We start from the raw sequence: 20,087 nt of genomic DNA on the forward strand, positions 1-20,087 counted from the left end.
GTCAGTAATTTGTTGGGCCACCTTTTTCTGTAATGTCAGCCTTTAGTATGCTGGGATTTGACTCGGGTAACTTTGCACATCTAGACTTTGCAATATTTGCAGAGCAGCTCGGGTTCTGTTACATTTCATGGTGACCGTTTGTGGACTGCAGTCTTCAATAATTCCACAGATTTTCAATTGGGTTTAAGTCTGGGCTCTAAATAGGCCATTCAAGGATATCCCCCCCCCTTCTCCTCCAACTACTGCGTGCTCATTGGTGGACATTCCCCGCCTTCTCCAACCCACTGTGTGCTCATTGGTGGACATTCCCTGCCTTTTCCAACTACTGTGTGCTCATTGGTGGACATTCCCCGCCTTCTCCAACCGCTCTGTGCTCATTGGTGGACATTCCCCGCCTTCTCCAACCACTGTGTGCTCATTGGTGGATGTAACGGTCACCACCGTTTACGACCTTCCATCCCATCCAAGACAGCTTATCGACACTCCACAATCAGGCAAGCGAACACGACCCATAAGAATTCCCCCCAGACACGAGACACACAGCTCTGTGCTTCTGGTTTCAAATGTAATACAACTTTAATGGTAACTTTCAGTCTTATATACAGTACAAGGCATGAAAGGAACAATCAACTCCCCACCCACACATCACACCGTGGGGAAGCTTCAATCACATTCTTTGAGCTAATTACTAAACATTCTAGACATGTCGGCGCCGGCCTATAATTATTATAAAATCACTGCACATTCCTTCATTAACAACATAACAAACAAAACACCATCACACACAATGATCTCTTCTTAATCCACATCCCTAGACAGACGTTCTGTCTTCACATACAGCTTGACCAAAAGGTATTCACACCTCTGAGCATCAATAGGCTTAAAGCAGTGTTATCACACAATGAAAGGTCTACCAGGAGCCTGACTCAATTAGCATGTCACTAGTCAGGGCTAATCATAGAATGAGTCACTATTGACTGGTTGGGTCACAATTAACCAACATTTTGCAGTATCTCAAAATCCTGCAATATGAGCTATCAGTGATGTCCCCTGTCCTGTAATTTAGGATATCATTTCTCAGTCACCCTATGGCCCTATCGGACATAAGGTGACCCTAGACATAAGACTCCTTGGTGACGCCGGTATAGGAGTACCCCTCATCCTTACAAAGTCTCTGGGTTTTACCGGGTCATTCCGTTACAGTGGACATTCCCCGCCTTCTCCACCAACCACTGTGTGCTCATTGGTGGACATTCCCGCCTTCTCCTCCAACCACTGTGTGCTCATTGGTGGACATTCCCGCCTTCTCCTCCAACCACTGTGTGCTCATTGGTGGACATTCCCCGCCTTCTCCTCCAACCACTTTGTGCTCATTGGTGGACATTCCAGCCTTCTCCAACAGACTGTGCTCATTGGTGGACATTCCCGCCTTCTCCTCCAACCCACTGTGTGCTCATTAGTGGACATTCCCGCCTTCTCCTCCAACCCACTGTGTGCTCATTGGTGGACATTCCCCGCCTTCTCCTCCAACCCACTGTGTGCTCATTGGTGGACATTCCCCGCCTTCTCCTCCAACCCACTGTGTGCTCATTGGTGGACATTCCCCGCCTTCTCCTCCAACCCACTGTGTGCTCATTGGTGGACATTCCCCGCCTTCTCCTCCAACCCACTGTGTGCTCATTGGTGGACATTCCCCATGGATGTGGTAAACCCTATACATGAGGGGGAGAAGAAATGTCATTGTCTAGATGTAAGGAGATGCCTCCTCACGTATTTACAGAGGGTTAAAGACTTTAGGAGATCCAAGCATCTCCTTATCTGCTTCTCTGGTCCAAGAAAGGGACTTTGGGCCTCAAAACCTTCAGTCTCCAGATGGATAAGGCAAGCTGTTGCCTAAGAAGAGAGTGCAGGTATCCCGTCAAAGTGATACAGGCAGTGGCCCCACCCTAATGTAGGCCCGCGGATTACTTGATTATCCTCTCATGTGATGCCATCCTGGAAGGCGAGATGAGAAAACCGACGGTAACAGTGTTTCTATGAACCTTCCAGGACAGCCTGCCTACTTCCCGCCCTGTTAAGGCCCCCTTTTTTTTTTTATCCATTAGTTTTCGGATGAAAAACGGACTTGCATGTATCCCTATGGTATGGCGGATAAACAGCCGATGACGTCAGTCTCCGCAATGCTCCGAAACTGATGACGGAGGAAAACCCTATTTTTCCATCTGTCATTGGATTGGATGAAAACAACAGATGGTCCGTTTTCATCCGATTTCCCCGTAGAGGAGAGCGGAGATCTGACCGGTCCGTTTCTGCACAGTGTGCGGAGATGAACTAGTCATCGGCCGGCTCAGCGAGGATCAACGGGAGCGTCCCCCGCTGAGCAAGCGGATGTCCAAAAATGGATCCTCCCGGGAATCCACGCATCTGAAAGGGGTCTTCGGGGGGAGAAAAATTTAAACAGTAGGTGGTCAGTGCCGAAGTGATTAAAGACCCCTTGTGAGTCGGTTGGGAGAATTACTTTACGACAACTGAGGGACAAGGGGAAAGGGGGGACTTTTAACAGCTGTGAACTGATTGCGTTTCCTGTAGGGAGGAGCCTCTCATCTCTCGCCATCCTGGAAGGTTCGTAAAGACCCAGTTGGTAGTAAGTCTAACCGTCCGTTTTCCATGTGGTCTCAGAATCTTCAAGGTGCGTTTTTGGCAAAGCTCAGTGGAGACGGCATGTGGCCTTTCTTGAGGAGTGGCTTTTTTCTTGCACCCCTTCAAGCCACATTTGTGGGGAATGTGTGATATTGGTACTACAAACTCCGGATGGATCCTCTGCCACACCCTTCCCAGCAGACTATGCAATGAAAAAACAGGGATATTTACTTCACATATATTGCAATACATGTTTAAGCTGACCAACTGTGTCAAAGGTGGGGGGGGGGGGGGTTCTGACATGTTGGTCTTCTTTTACTTGAGTAAATACAGCTGAATAAAACAAACACTGTGTCTGTCTTCATTTCCGGCTCTAACGCAACAAAATGTGATTATTAAAAAAAAAAGGGGGGGGCATTATTTTCTAAACCCACTGTGTGTAATCTATTCCTGTAAATAGGGCAGACAATGTGAAAACTGCATATTACTACAAGGAGTAGATGAGGGGAGGTGCAGGAAAATTAATTTACATTAGATGCTAATCCAGACTTTCTGTTCACCTGTCCCTGGAACCTCCCAACTCACCCCAATAGAATCTTTATCTTTAACATATGTAGGGACATATAAACTTGTACAGAAAACACACTGATGCCTCGTACACATGACCAGTTTTCCCGTCGGGAAAACTGCCATGACCGCTTTTGGACGGGAAAACTGTCCGTGTGTACGTTCCATGGCAGTTTTCCCGACATGTTCTCTAATTTCCTGCTGTGATTCCCGGCAGTCTTTTTCCCGGCAGTTTCCCTATGGGAAACACTGCGGTGGAGCATACACACGGCCGGGATTCTTGGCCAAATTTCTCACTGCAGGTTTCCTGACGGGAAAACCTCTGGTGAAAGTTACCAAGCAGGTTCTTGGTTTTCCCCCCGAGATTCCCGGCAGACTTTTTACCGCCGGGAATCCTGGTCGTTTGTAGGGGGCGAAAAGGATATTATATGATTTGGCTATGGAGCAATCGACAAATAGGGGTAAATGCTAGTCAGAGAGGGCACTGTACAAAGGTCTATGAAAATTAAATTTCAAGCAAAGGCAGTACTGGCCCTACAGAAATAGCTGAAAAATTAACACGACCCTGCGGACCTAGCTGGACCACTTCGGAGAGAAGCGCCTCCATCAAACCTTCTCCCACAGCATCCCAAGCCGAGGACCCGTGGGATCAATCGGCTGACAAACGTAGGGACCGGGTCTAGCCTGGCGAAAACCCTCAGCCTTGATCAGTGAAACAGACCTCAAACCCAAAGAGGGGACCTTGTCTCTGAATGTGATGGGCGGCCTCAGTTTAAATCGTCTTCACCTGTGACGGGTCCACACTGAGGATTTCTTTGCTCCCCCGCTCACCTATCTATAGATGTCAGTTGGGGATGTTCTGTAGGTTTGCATTAGAAGATGGAACTAAAAGTCTGCAGCAAAGTATCTCCTATAATAATTCACTTTCATGGCAGCCTCTTCCTGAACTCCATCCATATCTTTGAACTATTTGGCCTCTAAAGGAGGTCTTGGGAAATTCCCATTCAGCCGGTCTTTCCTATTCACCAACATCTTCTCTGCAGCATTCACTCTCACACTTTTCTCATCACCTCTCCTGCTGAAAAACAGACTAGAGAAGATCTAATAGGTGAGAGTTCTCCTGCCATGTTAGAGGAACATGTGCATAGTTTTCTCCTCCTGTAGCCCTGCCAGAAAAGAAAGTTCCGGAAGGTGGTCTGGGTCGGGAGGCCACCCTTTAGAATAGAGAGGAACATTCCAAGTCTTGTCACCAAGACACCTCAGGATCCAGGATTCATCACACACGGATTTGTGCTGCTCACCAACTTTTTGAGATGGGAACGAGGGACACCTATTAACAAAAGTATGTAGGCATAGGACACCCCCACCTTCCACACCCCCTTAAAGGAGAATTGTACACAAAAATAAAAATAGTTCAACCCACAAGTGATTTTTTTTTTACCACTACTATGCCTTATATTGGATCTCGAACTTTACAAATGCAGCAATTTAGAAATCGGATGAAAGGTTTAGCACTGAGAAACACTTTTTGAAAGAGAAAAAGTGCATTTTAGCTACAACTATATAGATCAGCCCATAATGAAGGACAAATGAGGGACAGAGGGACATTGTTCCATATCAGGGACAGTTGGGAGCTCTGGTGCTGGACTTGTAGACAATGTTCACTTCCTATTAAACACAAACCTCTCCAGATCATTATTGTATCAGTAGAGGCACTCCAGAAGAGCACATGATCTCCTCCGGTCTTCTAGATCCCTCCCGTCACCTCCACATACAAGAAGGTCTTCAGAAATGTCTGATTCTTCATTGAGGCAGATCCCTACAGTCCAGTTGCTTTCTTAGGGCTTTGGCACAGTTGAGTTCATCAGTGGTCGCTTTGCTCGGATGTCAAGGCCTTGAGGGTGTTCCATGGTCGGGATAGGGTCTGGGGTGTGGTGATAGATTGTGGACCAAAGGATCCTGAGGCGCTGACCAGGGGTCTCTGGTAAAGCTCGGAATGTCCACTAAAAGAAAAGACAAGGAGAGACGGAAGAGCCCGTATAGTGTAGTAGATTCATTCAGAAATAAGGATAAAATGCTTCAACCATAAAAGGAAAATGGACCTACAACTGGTGAGGCTGCAGTCACCCTGCAAGTGGTGGAACACGCGGCCCTCCCAGTGCAAGGGTGGCGATAAGCCCGTCTCTATGCAGGGTCAGTGTGGTCACTCCCTATGCCTTGGGCGCTCTGTGGGGTTCTTAGGTGGGTCAACCACTAGGTAAGAAGTCATGGCAAAAAGAAAGCCCACCAGTAGTTCAGTTGGCAGAGGAGCCCGATGTGGTTATTCCAAGGATAGGCACAAGTCTGTGGCAATGATGTCATCTAGTTGGATCACATGTAGCAGGTGCCATGTGATCCACCTACATGATGACATCATTGCCACAAACTCTCAGGTGACTATCCTCGGAATAACCACATCGGACGTCTTGCCAATTAAAATTTTTATATATTTTTTGCACCAACGCTTCTTACTGTACTCAGGATGCATTTTCTGGGCCTAAGATCCTAAATCAGTGTAGATCCCGGACTGACGATCAAATGACCAAAAGAAGCTGCAATAAGCGGCCTGTTCTGTTCCTTTCATCCATTCTCAGCGCCTCAAAAATATAGAAACCTTTTCTTCCCCAATTGTGAAGACGACTGATTGGAGCCTGAGACACGGCTAAAACCAATGAAATGGAGGCAGCCCCATTCAATAGAACAAGATCTCCCCCTGGCCCTGCTAGGACCTTCTTCTGAGGGAAGAACCTCGGGAACCTCAGCATTGACCATGACTGGTCCTTGAATCACATTGTCCTTTGAGGACAGCCTCTGTAATGACCATGGTGACCTATGACCCCACTGCCTCAGGTCAGGAGAACACCAGCAATGACTGGGGCCAGCCCTTGGGTCCCAGTGATCTCTCACCCCATCCTCTAAAGTCAGAAGAACTTTAGGAACTTCTGTATTGACCAGAGCTGGTTGTCTGATCACAGTGACCTCTGACCCCATCCTCTGAGGTCAGAAAAATATTGACAACCTCATTATTGACCATGGCTCGTCCTTGGATCATGGTGACCTCTGACCCCATTCTATGAGGTCAGGAGAACAAAGGCAACCCCAGCAATAACTATGGCTGATCATTTGATCACACTGATCTCTGACCCCATCCTCTGAGGTCAAGAAAACATCAAGAACGTTACCAATGGCCATGGGTCGGCCTTGGAACGCAGTGATCTCTGAGGTCAGAAGGTCAAAGGGAACCCCAGTAATGACTATGGCTGGTCACTGGATCACAAGGACCTCTGACTCCATCCTCTGAGGTCAGAAGAACTTTAGGAACCTCTGTAATGACCACGGCCAGGCCTTGGTTCACAGTGACCTCTAAGTCCATCCTTTGAGGTCACCTCCCCCATGGAAGGATACATCGGGGGAAGGGGGGATATTATAATAATAATTGTGATCTGCTGTTTCCCATAGCAACCAATCAGCTTCTGTCCCTCATTTATTCCACACAATGCAGGAAATGAAATGTAATCACTGATTGGCCAGATAAAGTTTGTCTCCGACGTTTTATTAAAGAGGAGCTGCAGTCCGCTCACATAATCTGTAATAATCTTTGCCATTCTGAAGCTTCCCTCCAACCACTTTGCATATTTTTATATATACTGTGATTCTGTACTTGCAGAAATCTCCCTCCACTGAGTCTGGCTGCAACCATTTTAAACTGTGGGCAGCTGAAGCTGCTGCCTGTTCACTTCTTGGATTTACAGAGGCTACACCTCCAGCTCTGCAGCTCTCATTGGCTCTCTTATGACTCATCCCCCCTCCCTTCCTGGCAAACTCTCCCAAGAGTGTGAGTAAGAGAGCTGTGCATGATGTCATAATTCTAGGCTAATGACCAGACAAGAACACACCTCCCATCATTGTGACACCAACTAACAAACGTATGTAGACACGCCCCCTGCCACACCCCCTTAAAGGAGAATTAACCAAAAAAAGGTTAATTAAACGCACAAGGACTTTTTACAACTACTATTCCTTTATATTGGCTTTTAAAATGTACACATGCAGCAATTAAAATGGTTGTAAACCCTTAAAAAAACCTGCAAGACAAAGGCATAATGAGCTAGTATGCATAGCATACTAGCTCATTATGTAGTACTTACCTGAGATCAAAGCCCCCGCAGCGATCCTCGACCCCCCCCCCCCCTCCGGCCGTGGACATCTCTCCCAGAGCTTGCTTCCGGGTATCACGGCTACCGCGCTGTGATTGGCTGGAGCCGTGATGATGTCGCGGGAGCCGCAGGTAACGGCACAGCTAACTGAAGCAGCGGCGCGACGTGCCATTCCTTCAGTGCGCATGCGCCGATCACTACGGCACATGCAGACACAGGGTAGATATCTCACTGTACAGGCTTAGGAGATATCCAGGCTAGCTACAGGCACACCTCCCAACTTTCTGAGATGGGAATGAGGGACACCTATCAGCAAACGTATGCAGGCATAGGACACGCCCCTTGTCACTGGTCCCGAGAGAGAGAAAAGGCGCCACTCCACCAGTCCGAGCGAAACGTCACATCCTCCTGGAGGGCAAAGCATTGTGGGAAATGTAGTCCGCTTCTCCGAGGAGTCCATGGAGTCCGTGTCTCCTGCTACCAGTAGTCCCGCAATGCACAGCCTCCCAACAATGTCCAACATATTTACAATTTAAAATAAAAGTCTAGCGGGGATCACCCGCCATGAAGCGCTGACAGGACAACCCCGCTACACAAGAAACAGGAAGTAAGGGAAGGGAAGGGAAGGAAAAAAATGTTTTACTATCCAAAGTTATAACAACAAGAAGGGGAGAAGATTTCAAGTGGTAGTAAACTCTGTACTACTAATTTTACCTACAGGTGAGTCTATAATAAGGCCTATAATAAGACTCACCTGTAGGCATAAAGAATATCTCCTAAGAATGTACAGTTTAGGAGATTTTCCCCTCGCAATGCGCCGCTGACTGCAGCGGAGCATGCGCAGTGGGGATCCTCGGCTAAAGGCCCGGCAGCCGCTGGACCTTACCGGAAAGAAGTCTCCCGCACTAGGGTTGCCACCTGTCCAGGATTCACCCGGACAGTTCGGGTTTGGGATCTTGTGTCCGGGTTTCAGTCTGCCTGTAACCCGGACACATTATTTAGACTGGGCCGTGGCTCCCCAAGTAACTGAGGTAGTCACACAAAAATCTGTTGCCATTCAGGAGATGCGGGCCGCTGTCTGGGGGCAGGTTTGGCATCACTGAGGGGGAGCCACGATGTCAGCAAGAGCAGTTTGGCCACACCCACTGTTTGCCGCAGCGCGCTGCAATACCACTCTCCTCGAGGGACACAAAGGTTCCCCAGGTCTTTTATTATCCGATTGTGTATACTACGGAAAAAAACGTGCCCTGTGCCGCTAAAGTGTTCGGGTTTGGCTCGAAGAAAAGGTGGCAACCCTATCCTGCTCGCGGGAGTTACAACATCGCCGCTCCAGCCACTCAGGTAAGTTTTCTTCACCTCGTCCCAAGGTAAGTATTTCATAATGAGCTAGTATGCGGTGCATACTAGCTCATTATAGCTTTTGCTTTTCAGGTATGAAAAAAGAAATAAACAGGAGCGGGTTTACTAGCGCTTTAATGAATGGAAAGATGAAAAAATTACTTAAGATTCACTTTAATTCATCACTAAATAAAATTTATGAAATCTGCAATTTGATTGGCTGGAGGGAGAGCACGGACCTTCTACTTCCGTTACATGTGTTCCCCTCCGGCTGCGCGCCGGAAAATATCTTCCCCGCAGTGCCGGAGTAACAAAGGTTCCGGAGTCCACAGTGACCGCTCACGGCTCCTCCCCCTCGCTGTTCTTGTCACGGTGGCCCGTTATGCCATTGGTCAAGCGCCAGACTCCGCCTTCTACTCTACAGCAGGGGGCGTGGCGGAGAAGCTGGCGGCGGGTATATTGGGCGGAGGAAAAGTGACGCACTTCCTTCTCTGAGCGGTGATCAGCGCATGCGCATCTCCGGATCGCTCTTTTCTCTCCAGCCGCCATCATGGGTCGCATGCACGCTCCTGGGTAAGAGAGGGGCCCGGGGCCCCGAGGGGGGAGAGGGAGGCCAGGGGGACCCCTTCTGTACCCACCGAGGGAGAGGGGAGACCGGGGACCGAGGATGGGGGGTGAGGCGGGAGGAGAGGCCCGGGAGACCGGAGAGGCTTCACACCATCCCCCACCTTCTATATACCTATCTGTATACCTCATATATGCTGACATAACCACCCCCACCCCTCTATATACCTATCTATATACCTCATATATACTGACATCCCCGTATAGAAACTTCCCCACCCCTCTATATACCTTTCTGTATACCTCATATATACTGACATTACCATCCCCCACCTTCTATATACCTATCTGTATACCTCCTATATACTGACATAACCCCCCTCTATTATATCTCTATACCTATCTATATACTGACATCCCCCTTTATTATTTATATCACACTATATACACTTCCCACCACCAACCCCCCTTATATACCTATCTATATACTGACATAGCCCCCCCCCCATAATATAGAATATCGCACACTATATATATATATATATAGACACTTCCCATCTCCTCTCTATACCCCTATATACCTCCTGTATACTGATAGCCCCTCCGTGTGTGTGTATATAATGTATATATCGCACACTGTATATAGAAACTTCCCACCCCTCTATATACCTCTTGTATACTGACATCCCCATATAGAACCCCCTGTATACATACCTATATACCCCCTGTATACTGACAACCCCCCCATAATATATATATTTATCTCCATCTCCTGTATACTTGCATACCCCCATTATATCTATATACCTCCTGTATACTGACATCCCCTTTATTTATATCACACACTGTATATATACACTTTCCACCATCCCCTCTCTATATACCTCCTGTATACTGACATCCCCATATAGAAACTCCCCACCCCCCCCCCATAATATATAATATCACACACTATATATAAACACTTCCCATCCCCTCTATACATGTATACCTCCTGTATACTGATAGCCCCTCTGTGTGTGTATATATCACGCACTGTATATAGAAACTTCCCATCCCCCCCCCTCTGTATATATGTCTCTAGATACCTCCTGTGAACCGATATCACCTCCCCATGTGTGTGTATATATATCTCCTGTATAATAATAGAACACCCCCATATATATATATATTTCTCACATTGTATATAGAAACTTCCCACTACCCCTCTGTATATATACATAGTTATATACCTCCTGTATAATAATATAACAATATTTTATAGACGCGACAATTGGGAATTTTTTGAAAAAAAATATGTAGCAGAAAAAATATTGGGCTAAATTGAAGAAATTTAATTTTAGTTTTTTTTTTTTTTTTTTTTCTGCTTCTCCCCCCCCCCCCCCCCCCCCCCCACTCCAAAACCCCCCAAACTAAAATGTTCTGAGAAGTTTTTCACCTGAGAAACACTTGAATGTGAAACGCAGATGAACGCTCCAATGCAGCTCACTGGTGATTTTTGATCCCGTTGATTTAAAAAAAAGAGAAATAACGCTGCTAATCTCTATTGCAATAAACGCTGAAAAACTCGCTGCCGCTATATTTATAACATTGTAACCTCCCGTGTGAGACCTAAAAGACGTGATCCCCGCCACCAATCATAGAACGTCGTCCTGCACTGGTGACGCCATGTGGGATAGAATTCAGGCTTCTTTCACACTGGAAGCGCCCGAGAGTCAATGGCTATTTTTAGTGGCGCTTTACCGTCTTTTTTTTCTTCCGCTAGCAGCCCAAAAAAAGGGTTAAAAGCGCAGCGACGACCGTTTGACTGCCCATTCCCTTCAATGGACCGGGGCACTTTAGGAGGGCCTAATGCGCTGACGTCCTGCCAGCGAAGCACTACAGGGCTTCCACATTGTAGTCAAATGAGCGCCTCTTTCAGGGCGCCTTTTTTGGGGCTAAAGCACCCCAATGTGAAAGGGGTCTAAAACTTAAAATAACTCGCCATGCCTTTAGGTCGGGTGCACACCTACAGTACAGAGCAAAAGTTTGGACACCCCTTCTCATTCAAAGAGTTCTTTATTTTCATGACTATGAAGATTGTAGAGTCACACTGAAGGCAGGAGAACTATGAATGAACACATGTGGAATTATACAGAACAAAAAAGTGTGACACAACTGAGAATATATTTCATATTCTAGGTTCTTCAGAGTCACCACCTTTTGCTTTGATTACCGCTTGGCATGCTCTTGGCACACTCTTGGCATTCTCTTGGCACACTCTTGGCATTCTCTTGATGAGCTTCAAGAGGTAGTCACCTGGCGCAGCCCCCCATCACTCTCCTTCTTGGTCAAATAGCCCTTCCCCCGCCTGGAGGTGGGTTTGGGGTCGTTGTCCTGATGGATGGAATAGCACGCCGCTGCAAGATGCTGTGGTAGCCATGCTGGTTCAGTATAAATCCCCAACAGTGTCACCAGCAAAGCCCCCCCCACACCACCCCCCCTCCTCCGCCATGCTTCACGGTGGGAACCAGGCATGTAGAGTCCATCTGTTCACCTTTTCTGCGTCGCACAAAGACACGGGGGTTGGAACCAAAGATCTCAAGTTTGGACTCATCAGACCAAAGCACAGATTTCCACTGGTCTAATGTCCATCCCTTGTGTTCTTTATCCTAAACAAGTCTCTTGTGCTTGTTGCCTTTCTTTAGCAGTGGTTTCCTAGCAGATATTCTACCATGAAGGCCTGATTCACACAGTCTCCTCTTACCAGTTCTAGAGATGTGTCTGCTGCAAAAGGTGGAAGAGCCGAGAATATGAAATATATTTTCAGTTGTGTCACACGTTATTGTTATGTATAATTCCACAAGTGTTCATTCATAGTTTTGATGCCTTCAGTGTGACTCTACAATTGTCATCAAAATAAAGAAAACTCTTTGGATGAGAAGGGGTGTCCAAACTTTTGGTCTGTATGGGATGAGGGTTTCCTCAGAATGTGATTGGCTCTCTATAAAGCCGTTTCATATCTCTGCAGCGGGTCGATGCGATCTGCTGAAAAAGTGACTTTTTTGGTCCGTTTCGGGGGACGCATCACCCCCCCCCCACCCCCCCCCCCCCCCCCCGCTGTGCAACAGATCTGCCGATGGTGTGAACCCAGCCTTGGTGAACAACGGTCTACTTTAAAAAAAAAAGGGGTGTTCTCCACTGGGGGGGGGGGGGATTTGTACTGTCCTGACATTTTCAGGCTTCGAGAAATGAGATCGGCGTTGGAAACATCCGGATTGGTGGATCGATCATCGGATATCCGTCTCATAGGTTGTGGTCTCTGTAACTTTCCTACCGATAAATAATAATCACGAATTTTCACCAAAGAAATGGCGCCAAATATTTTCTGGCCTAAATTTTATGAAGACATTTTATTGGATACATTTTATAACAAAGTAGAATTTTTTTTATTTTTTTTTCCAAAATAAAGATCAAATGCCACCAATAGAAAACTTTCTCTGAAATAAATGATATAAATGTATTTTGAGTGCAGTGTGTGTGACCACACGGTGCTGAATAACATAAAGTGGCCTGGTCATGGGTGGGGGGGGGGTTAATCTTCTGGAGGGGGGGGGGTTAATAGCATAAAGTGGCCTGGTCATGGGGGGGGGGGGTTAATCTTCTGGAGGGGGGGGGGTTAAAGTGAGAACTGCCTTGTGTCCCTCTATCAGGAATGGACGGGTTGGAGGCGGAGAATTGTACAGAAAACACATTGGGGCCGTTATGAATTCCCCTGAGCGTTCTCGCACCCGCCTGTCCCGTTGTGGGCGGACACTGTCTCCTGATGGCCGGCGCTCTTGGTTCTGTGTTGTGATTGGTTGATAGGGGTTGTGTCACCATCTCACTGTTTTTTTCTTTTTCTTTGCAGAAAGGGTTTGTCCCAGTCGGCGCTCCCATACAGACGCAGCGTCCCCACTGTAAGTACCGCCATCGAGTGTTTGGTGTAATCTGCTGTCTGATCTTCACATACACAGCAGAGATTCTGTCCAATCGTCTTAGTTCTAGATTAGAACCCCCCCCCCCCTATTGGTGACCAGAAAGGGGCGCCCTTCTCGCAGCCTCAGATCAGCCAGGCTGCCCCCCCCCCCCCCATCCTACTTCACATGGGTGTGAAACGATCCCTCCAGGGAAGACTAATTTGGAGGCTCTCAGTTTGACAAAAGTTTTGGTAGGATTGAGGGAGGGGGGGGGGGTTTGGTAGGAGGCTCTTAATATGGGGGGTGTTTTATAGGAGGATATTGATTGGGGGTGGCAGTAGGTTTGCTAGGAGGCTCTCAATGTGGGGGGGGGGGGGTTTGCTAGGAGGCTCTCAATGTGGGGGGGTTTGCTAGGAGGCTCTCAATGTGGGGGGGGTTTGCTAGGAGGCTCTCAATGTGGGGGGGGTTTGCTAGGAGGCTCTCAATAGGGGTGCAACGCATCGGATTGATCCTCGGATCAGTCACGGATCGGATCATTTTTCGGATCAGCAAAAAAATAAGACAAATTTTGTTACACCCAACAGTTTTCCATTTCAGTTATTTTCAACACAAAACTGAGCTTATATGCTTGTTTGGTAGATTGCTCTGTGTGTGGGGGGGGGGTGTTTGGTTGTCCTGTGTGGGGGGTGGGTGTTTGGTAGGGATGTGGAGAGGGCTTGGTAGGAGGCTCTCAGTGGGGGGAGGTTTGGTAGGAGGCTTGCAATGTAGGGCGGGGGGGGGGGTTGGTAGATTGTCCTGTGTGGGGGCTTGGTAGATTGTCCTGTGTGGGGGGGGGGGGGGTGTTTGGTAGGGATGTGGAGGGGGGTTGGTAGATTGTCCTGTGTGGGGGGGGGGGGGGGTGTTTGGTTGTCCTGTGTGGGGGGTGGGTGTTTGGTAGGGATGTGGAGAGGGCTTGGTAGGAGGCTCTCAGTGGGGGGAGGTTTGGTAGGAGGCTTGCAATGTAGGGCGGGGGGGGGGGGGGTGGGAGATTGTCCTGTGTGGGGGCTTGGTAGATTGTCCTGTGTGGGGGGGGGGGGGGGTGTTTGGTAGGGATGTGGAGGGGGGTTGGTAGATTGTCCTGTGTGGGGGGGGGGGGGTGTTTGGTTGTCCTGTGTCGGGGGGGGGGGGGGTGTTTGGTAGGGATGTGGAGGGGGGTTGGTAGGAGGCTCTTAATGTGGGGTGTGATTGGTGTGAGGACGAAGTTCTGTGTTAGGATAGGGGCGTAGGAGGAGGACCCTTTAGAATGAGTCAGTCTGGTATTGGTTAATGACTATATGGGGCGTGTCTGACAATTACTGGTACATATGTGAGATGTCACATGATCCTCATCTCATACTGGACTCTGATTTTGTTTTTCTCTGCATTTTTGTTCCCCTCAGTGGTTGAAATTGACATCTGATGATGTGAAAGAACAGATTTTCAAACTGGCCAAGAAGGGCCTCACCCCGTCCCAAATTGGTGAGTGTGGGGGGAAGGGTGGTCTGATGTCATGTCTCTAGGCTTGGTGGGATGGGCAGAGCCGTTGGATGTGGTGGCTCCAAACTTGGTGAGAGTTATGAGACATGGTGGTTCCAGGCTTGGTGAGAAAGGGGGAGCCATTATACATGGTGGGATGGGAAGGTTCGCATGTGCTGGTTCCAGGCTTGGTGGGAGTCATAGTAAATGGTGGATCCAGGCATGGTGAGATAGGAGTCGTACCCTGACTTCAGGTTTGGTGGGATGGGAGGAGTCATTGTACAGGGCTCCAGGCTGGGTGGGATGGGAGAAGTTGTAAGATGTGGTGGCCCCTGGGGTGGGGGAAGTTGGTGGCCCTGGGGTGGGGGGAGTTGTTGGAAGTGGTGGCTCCATGCTGGGTGGGATGGGAGGAGTTGTAGGATGTGGTGGCCCCCGGGATGGGAGGAGTTGTAGGATGTGGTGGCCCCATGCTGGGTGGGATGGGAGGAGTTGGTGGCCCCCGGGATGGGAGGAGTTGTAGGATGTGGTGGCCCCCGGGGTGGGAGGAGTTGGTGGCCCCCGGGATGGGAGGAGTTGTAGGACGCAGTGGCTCCAGACCTGGTGTAACCTCTAGTTTTCCTCCTCCAGGTGTTATCCTCAGGGACTCTCATGGTGTTGCTCAGGTTCGCTTTGTAACTGGTAACAAGATCTTGCGTATCCTGAAATCCAAGGGACTGGCCCCCGACCTGCCCGAGGACCTCTACCACCTGATCAAGAAGGCTGTGGCTGTGCGCAAACATCTGGAGAGGAACAGGAAGGTAACCTATGCAGTCACGTAGTACATGTCAGTGTGATGGAGTCTCCATGTCTCTGGTCCCCTTTCCATGATTCCCGGGGTCATCCCCCGGTGTCCTCTCCAGGTAGGAGGAGCCTCTGGGGACGGGGCATCTTCTCCGCATGGAAAGGGATCTGGCCAGGTATTGGGGTCCTGACATGACTGGATCTGATTGGACGTTCTCTTCCTCAGGATAAAGATGCCAAATTCCGTTTGATTCTTATTGAAAGCAGAATCCACCGATTGGCTCGTTACTACAAGACCAGGAGAGTCCTCCCACCCACCTGGAAGTAGTAAGTGTCACCTGGGTATTGGGGGCGGGGGAAGTTTGAAGGGTACCGCCCCTTCCTGTGATCTAATGATGGGTTTTCTTTCTCTTTCAGCGAGTCCTCCACAGCCTCCGCCCTCGTCGCATAAATGTTGCTGAAACTTTAATAAATTTCACAATTTATTCCATTCTGTGTTCTGTGACTTTAATTTAGAGATCTCCTCTGGGGGGGAAGGGGGGGTTTGCTGACCAAGATATCTGAGACACATATACTATAATCTGGCCCGCTTCTCCAGGGTTGTAGGCCGGGTATTCCAAGTATGAATTCCTTTCTGGTCAGGGTTGGAAATGTATAGGGGGAGGGGGGGTGCAAGGAGCTCCCGGTGATGTCCCTCCCTATCTAAATCACTGTAAAAAAAAATGAACTGATTTTGTTCTCCCGCTGCGTCAGTCTTAACGCCTGCTGTAACAAAGCCCCGCCTCCTCGTCCATGATAGAGGGAACACCCATTGAGTTCAATGTTCCGTCTATCGCAGAGGAGGTGGGACTTTGTTACAGAGGACGGTACGGACTTCCAATAATGTCTGTAATCCTGTATACAGCCCTGCTGAGAATCCTCTGAGTCTGGGGTGGAGCAAGATGGCGGCGACTAAACGTCACTTCCTGACGAGACAGCCGACGCCGTGTGTACCAAGATGGCCACCGCTCTGGAGCTAGGCTGAAGCCGGGGACTTTCCTATGGCTGAGGCTGCGGAATGCTCCGCGTGGTGTGCCGATCTGAACAGGGTGACCCGTTCGGGTAATGGATCGGTGACGATCGTTGCATCAATACTAGGCTTATACTCGAGTATGTGTTTTCCTTGTGGTAAGATTAGGGGGGGTCGGCTTATACGTGTGTGTGTATATTTGGGCAAGTCCAGAAGATGTGTGAAATCCCCCCCCCCCCCCCCCCCCCAACAGCTCCACCGCGCCAACACTCAGATGAGCGCGCAGGATTTGTCTTTTGAAGTCTGTGAGGTGTAATATATGCTCTATGTACCAATTTAAATTGAATCAGACGGTCTCTCAAGGATACCAGAGACCTCAGAGGGAAATCCCACACTCTTCCAGTCTCTGGAATGTCTCGCATCCACCTCGCTCCAAGTCCCTCCAATGGCAGGAAGGAAATGAAAGTTAAATGAGAATTTAATCTGGAGGTGGACCTCTCCAAACATTCAGACCCAAGGCCGCCGGGTTCACACTTGTCCGACAAACGCTCTGACTTTGGGAGCTCATGTCACATGTCGTGTGAAAATCAATGTTTCCCTATGAGAGCGTCTTAACTGGTCCGACTTTGAAAATGCTCCCTGGACTACATTGCCCTGACTTCCATGATATTCAATGGGCTGAAGTAGGATCAATGTTGGACCAAAGTAGGACCCTTGTCCTTACCATCTGACATGTGATTACAGCAGTAAAAGGAATTTATCTCACTCTGGGATTGTTTTGATTGGTCAAAGGACAAGTCAGACATCACAAAGTCGTATCCTGTTCACGAAAGTCGGATGGCTGTAGGACAGATGTAAAGTAGGATGAAAGTCGTACTGCTGTCATGTGAACGCAGCCTAAGTACAGATTCTGGAGTGGGTTGGCTAATCTTGTGGAAACCGGGCAGGAAGGGTACGAGAAAACTGAATTTAGCTAAATAAATGAGAACCAGGCAAGTTAAAAGTTGAAGGAAGTGTATAAAAGGTAGACAATTTCCGACCACCTGAGAAAGTAATTTGATATTCTACTTGGTCCATGCAATGGGCTCAGGTAGTTTATAAATTAGAGAAAGGGGCGGATTAAACCATAACGGCGCATTTTATGAGATCGCATCCTTGAGATAATATTCATATCTAAGGCCATAGAAAGGATGATTTAATTTTGTAAAAAAGACGGGAAGCCACTGAGGGGGGAGTCTAAAAAGGTACATCCATTTTGGGAGATGAATGCGTCCCAATAAGGATTAGACTTCCACATTTTCAACTTTAACACAATATCTCTAAAGGCCCATACACACGATCGGACTTTTTGCGCCAGATTCACATAGGTTACGCGGATCTTTAGATTACGCAGATCTATGTGATTTAAGATCTGCCGCCGCAAGTTTTTGAGGTAAGTGGGTAATTCACAAAGCGCTTACCTCAAAACTTGCGGCGGCGTATCGTAAATCCCCCGGCGGAATTCAAATTCTGCGGCTAGGGGGAGTGTACTATTCAAATCGGGCACGTCCCCGCGCCGATCGAATGGCGCATGCTCCATCCAAATTTACCCAGCGTGCATTGCGCAAAATGACATCGCAAGGACGTCATTGGTTTCGACGTGAACGTAAATGGCGTCCAGCCCCCATTCACGGACGAGTTACGCAAACGATGTCAATTTTTTTAAATTGCAACGCGGGAATGACGGCCATACCTAACATTGACTGCGCCTCATAGACCCAGGGGTAACTATCTGCCGAACACAAACGACGTAAAAAAAAAAAGCGCCAGGCGGTCGTGTGTTTCTGAATCGGTGTATCTCCTCATTTGCATAATCGTCGCGTAAATAAACCGAAACGCCACCTAGCGGCCGGCCTGGAATTGCAGTCTAAGATCTGACGGTGTAACACTGTCAGATCTTAGGCATATCTAGGCGTAACCTGATTCTATGAATCAGTCGCATAGGTACGACTGACGAAACAGAGATACGACGGGGGATCAGGAGATACACTGTTGTATCTCTATCTGAATCTGGCCCTTTGACTACAAATGTCCGACAGACCTGTTTGATCAGACAATCCACAACTGTGTGTATACTCCATCGGACAAACTTTTTGTGTCTTTTCATCGGACAAATGTTCGCTGTGCAAACAGACAAACTTTCCGGCAACAATTGTCTAAAAATGTATAATCCGATCGTGTGTACACAAGTCCATCGGACTAAAGTACAAACGCGCATGCTCAGAACCAATGCTAAAGATCACACAACAATGGCAGAAGTTGCCCACAGGGTGGCGGTAAAGAGCTGGAAATCCACGTGATTTGGTGAAGGTTGGCTGAAAAAGTCCTGCCGTGTGTATGCGGAACAAGTTCACAGGCCAACGCCCCTTCAGAGCAAAATCCACAGAAAAGTCCCATGGAAGTCCGATTGTGTGTACGAGGCTTTAGGATCGGAGTCTAATTTATGGAGATAAACTCCCTGTGACGCTGGCACAGTACCCCCCGCCCCCCCCCCCATCCTTCAAAAGTCTCTGGGTGTCACAGCTCATTCCGTTAGTCAGGTAACCCACTAGGCAAATATTTATTATGTCCGCTGATAGATCCAAAATAACAGAAGCGAGATCTAGACGAGAAGCAGTCTTATAAGAAGTTGAAAAATAGGAATATGATCTAGTAAATGGGTTTTTCCATTGCGAAGCTTCGACCATCGAAGCCCAAGTAGAGCGCTCTCCAGAGAAATATTTAGGGGGGATTGGTCCAAAACGGGGTCAAGTATAGCGTTCAAGTCTCCCATTATCGGTAGTTTAGCTGGACTTTTCTAAGAGTCTATATAAAACACTCCCTGCAAAAGGAGGCCGTACATAAACACTAACAACGATGTATCTCTGGCCCCTCAGGAGAAACACAACCCTGGGGGTCCGAGAATACCTCCTTCCCCCATACATGGGAAAGATTTAAACAACATTGACTCCCCTCGAGAGAACGTAGAAAACGGTAACACAAAAGTGGAAGTTCTGCTTTAAGTCCTCCTCGCCCCCTGACGAGCCACATTTGGCATGTCATTTTTTTGGGGGGGTTGTATAACATCTTTTTAGTGGGACTTCCTGTCCCACTTCCTATCTTTGGCCGCCTAGGCAACTTCTTATCTCTCCCTGGGTGGCCCCTCCGTGCCAGCGATTTTCTGGGACACGGCTCAGGTCCCAGAAGATTGGCTGGCCAATAGGAGAGCGCGACTCGCGCATGTGCAGTGCGCGCCCAGCTGTGAAGCCGTAAGCTGTCGCGGTCAGGTGCCCACAGTTATGATGACGGCGCCGAGGAGAGGAGCGAGCCTCTAGGCGGCCGCATCGCTGGACCGCGAGTGAGTGAAAAACGTATATAGCGCAACACATGCTAACTGAATCGCCTCTGGGCGCTGTATCCATTCCGTGAGTGAAACCCTTTGACCTCAGAAGAGATGGGTTCAGGTAAGTGTCTGTGGGACAGGTAAGTGTCTGTTTTATTTAATGTCAGCAGCTACACTTTTTGTAGCTGCTGACTTTTAAT

At 48.4% G+C, this 20,087-nt stretch overlaps 1 protein-coding gene across 1 annotated transcript; it reads left to right on the top strand.

The window, feature by feature from the left end:
* The first annotated feature begins 9,208 nt into the window (after positions 1 to 9,208).
* Positions 9,209 to 16,007, top strand: RPS13 (ribosomal protein S13). Its single transcript, XM_040334497.1, has 6 exons — positions 9,209 to 9,314; positions 13,195 to 13,243; positions 14,662 to 14,740; positions 15,365 to 15,534; positions 15,744 to 15,844; positions 15,935 to 16,007. The coding sequence occupies exons 1-6, from the start codon at positions 9,292 to 9,294 to the stop codon at positions 15,966 to 15,968; spliced, it is 456 nt and encodes a 151-aa protein (XP_040190431.1). The 5' UTR covers positions 9,209 to 9,291; the 3' UTR covers positions 15,969 to 16,007.
* The last annotated feature ends 4,080 nt before the right edge of the window (positions 16,008 to 20,087 follow it).

The sequence above is a fragment of the Rana temporaria genome (assembly GCF_905171775.1).
Source record: "Rana temporaria chromosome 11 unlocalized genomic scaffold, aRanTem1.1 chr11z, whole genome shotgun sequence".
Classification (NCBI taxonomy): domain Eukaryota; kingdom Metazoa; phylum Chordata; class Amphibia; order Anura; family Ranidae; genus Rana; species Rana temporaria.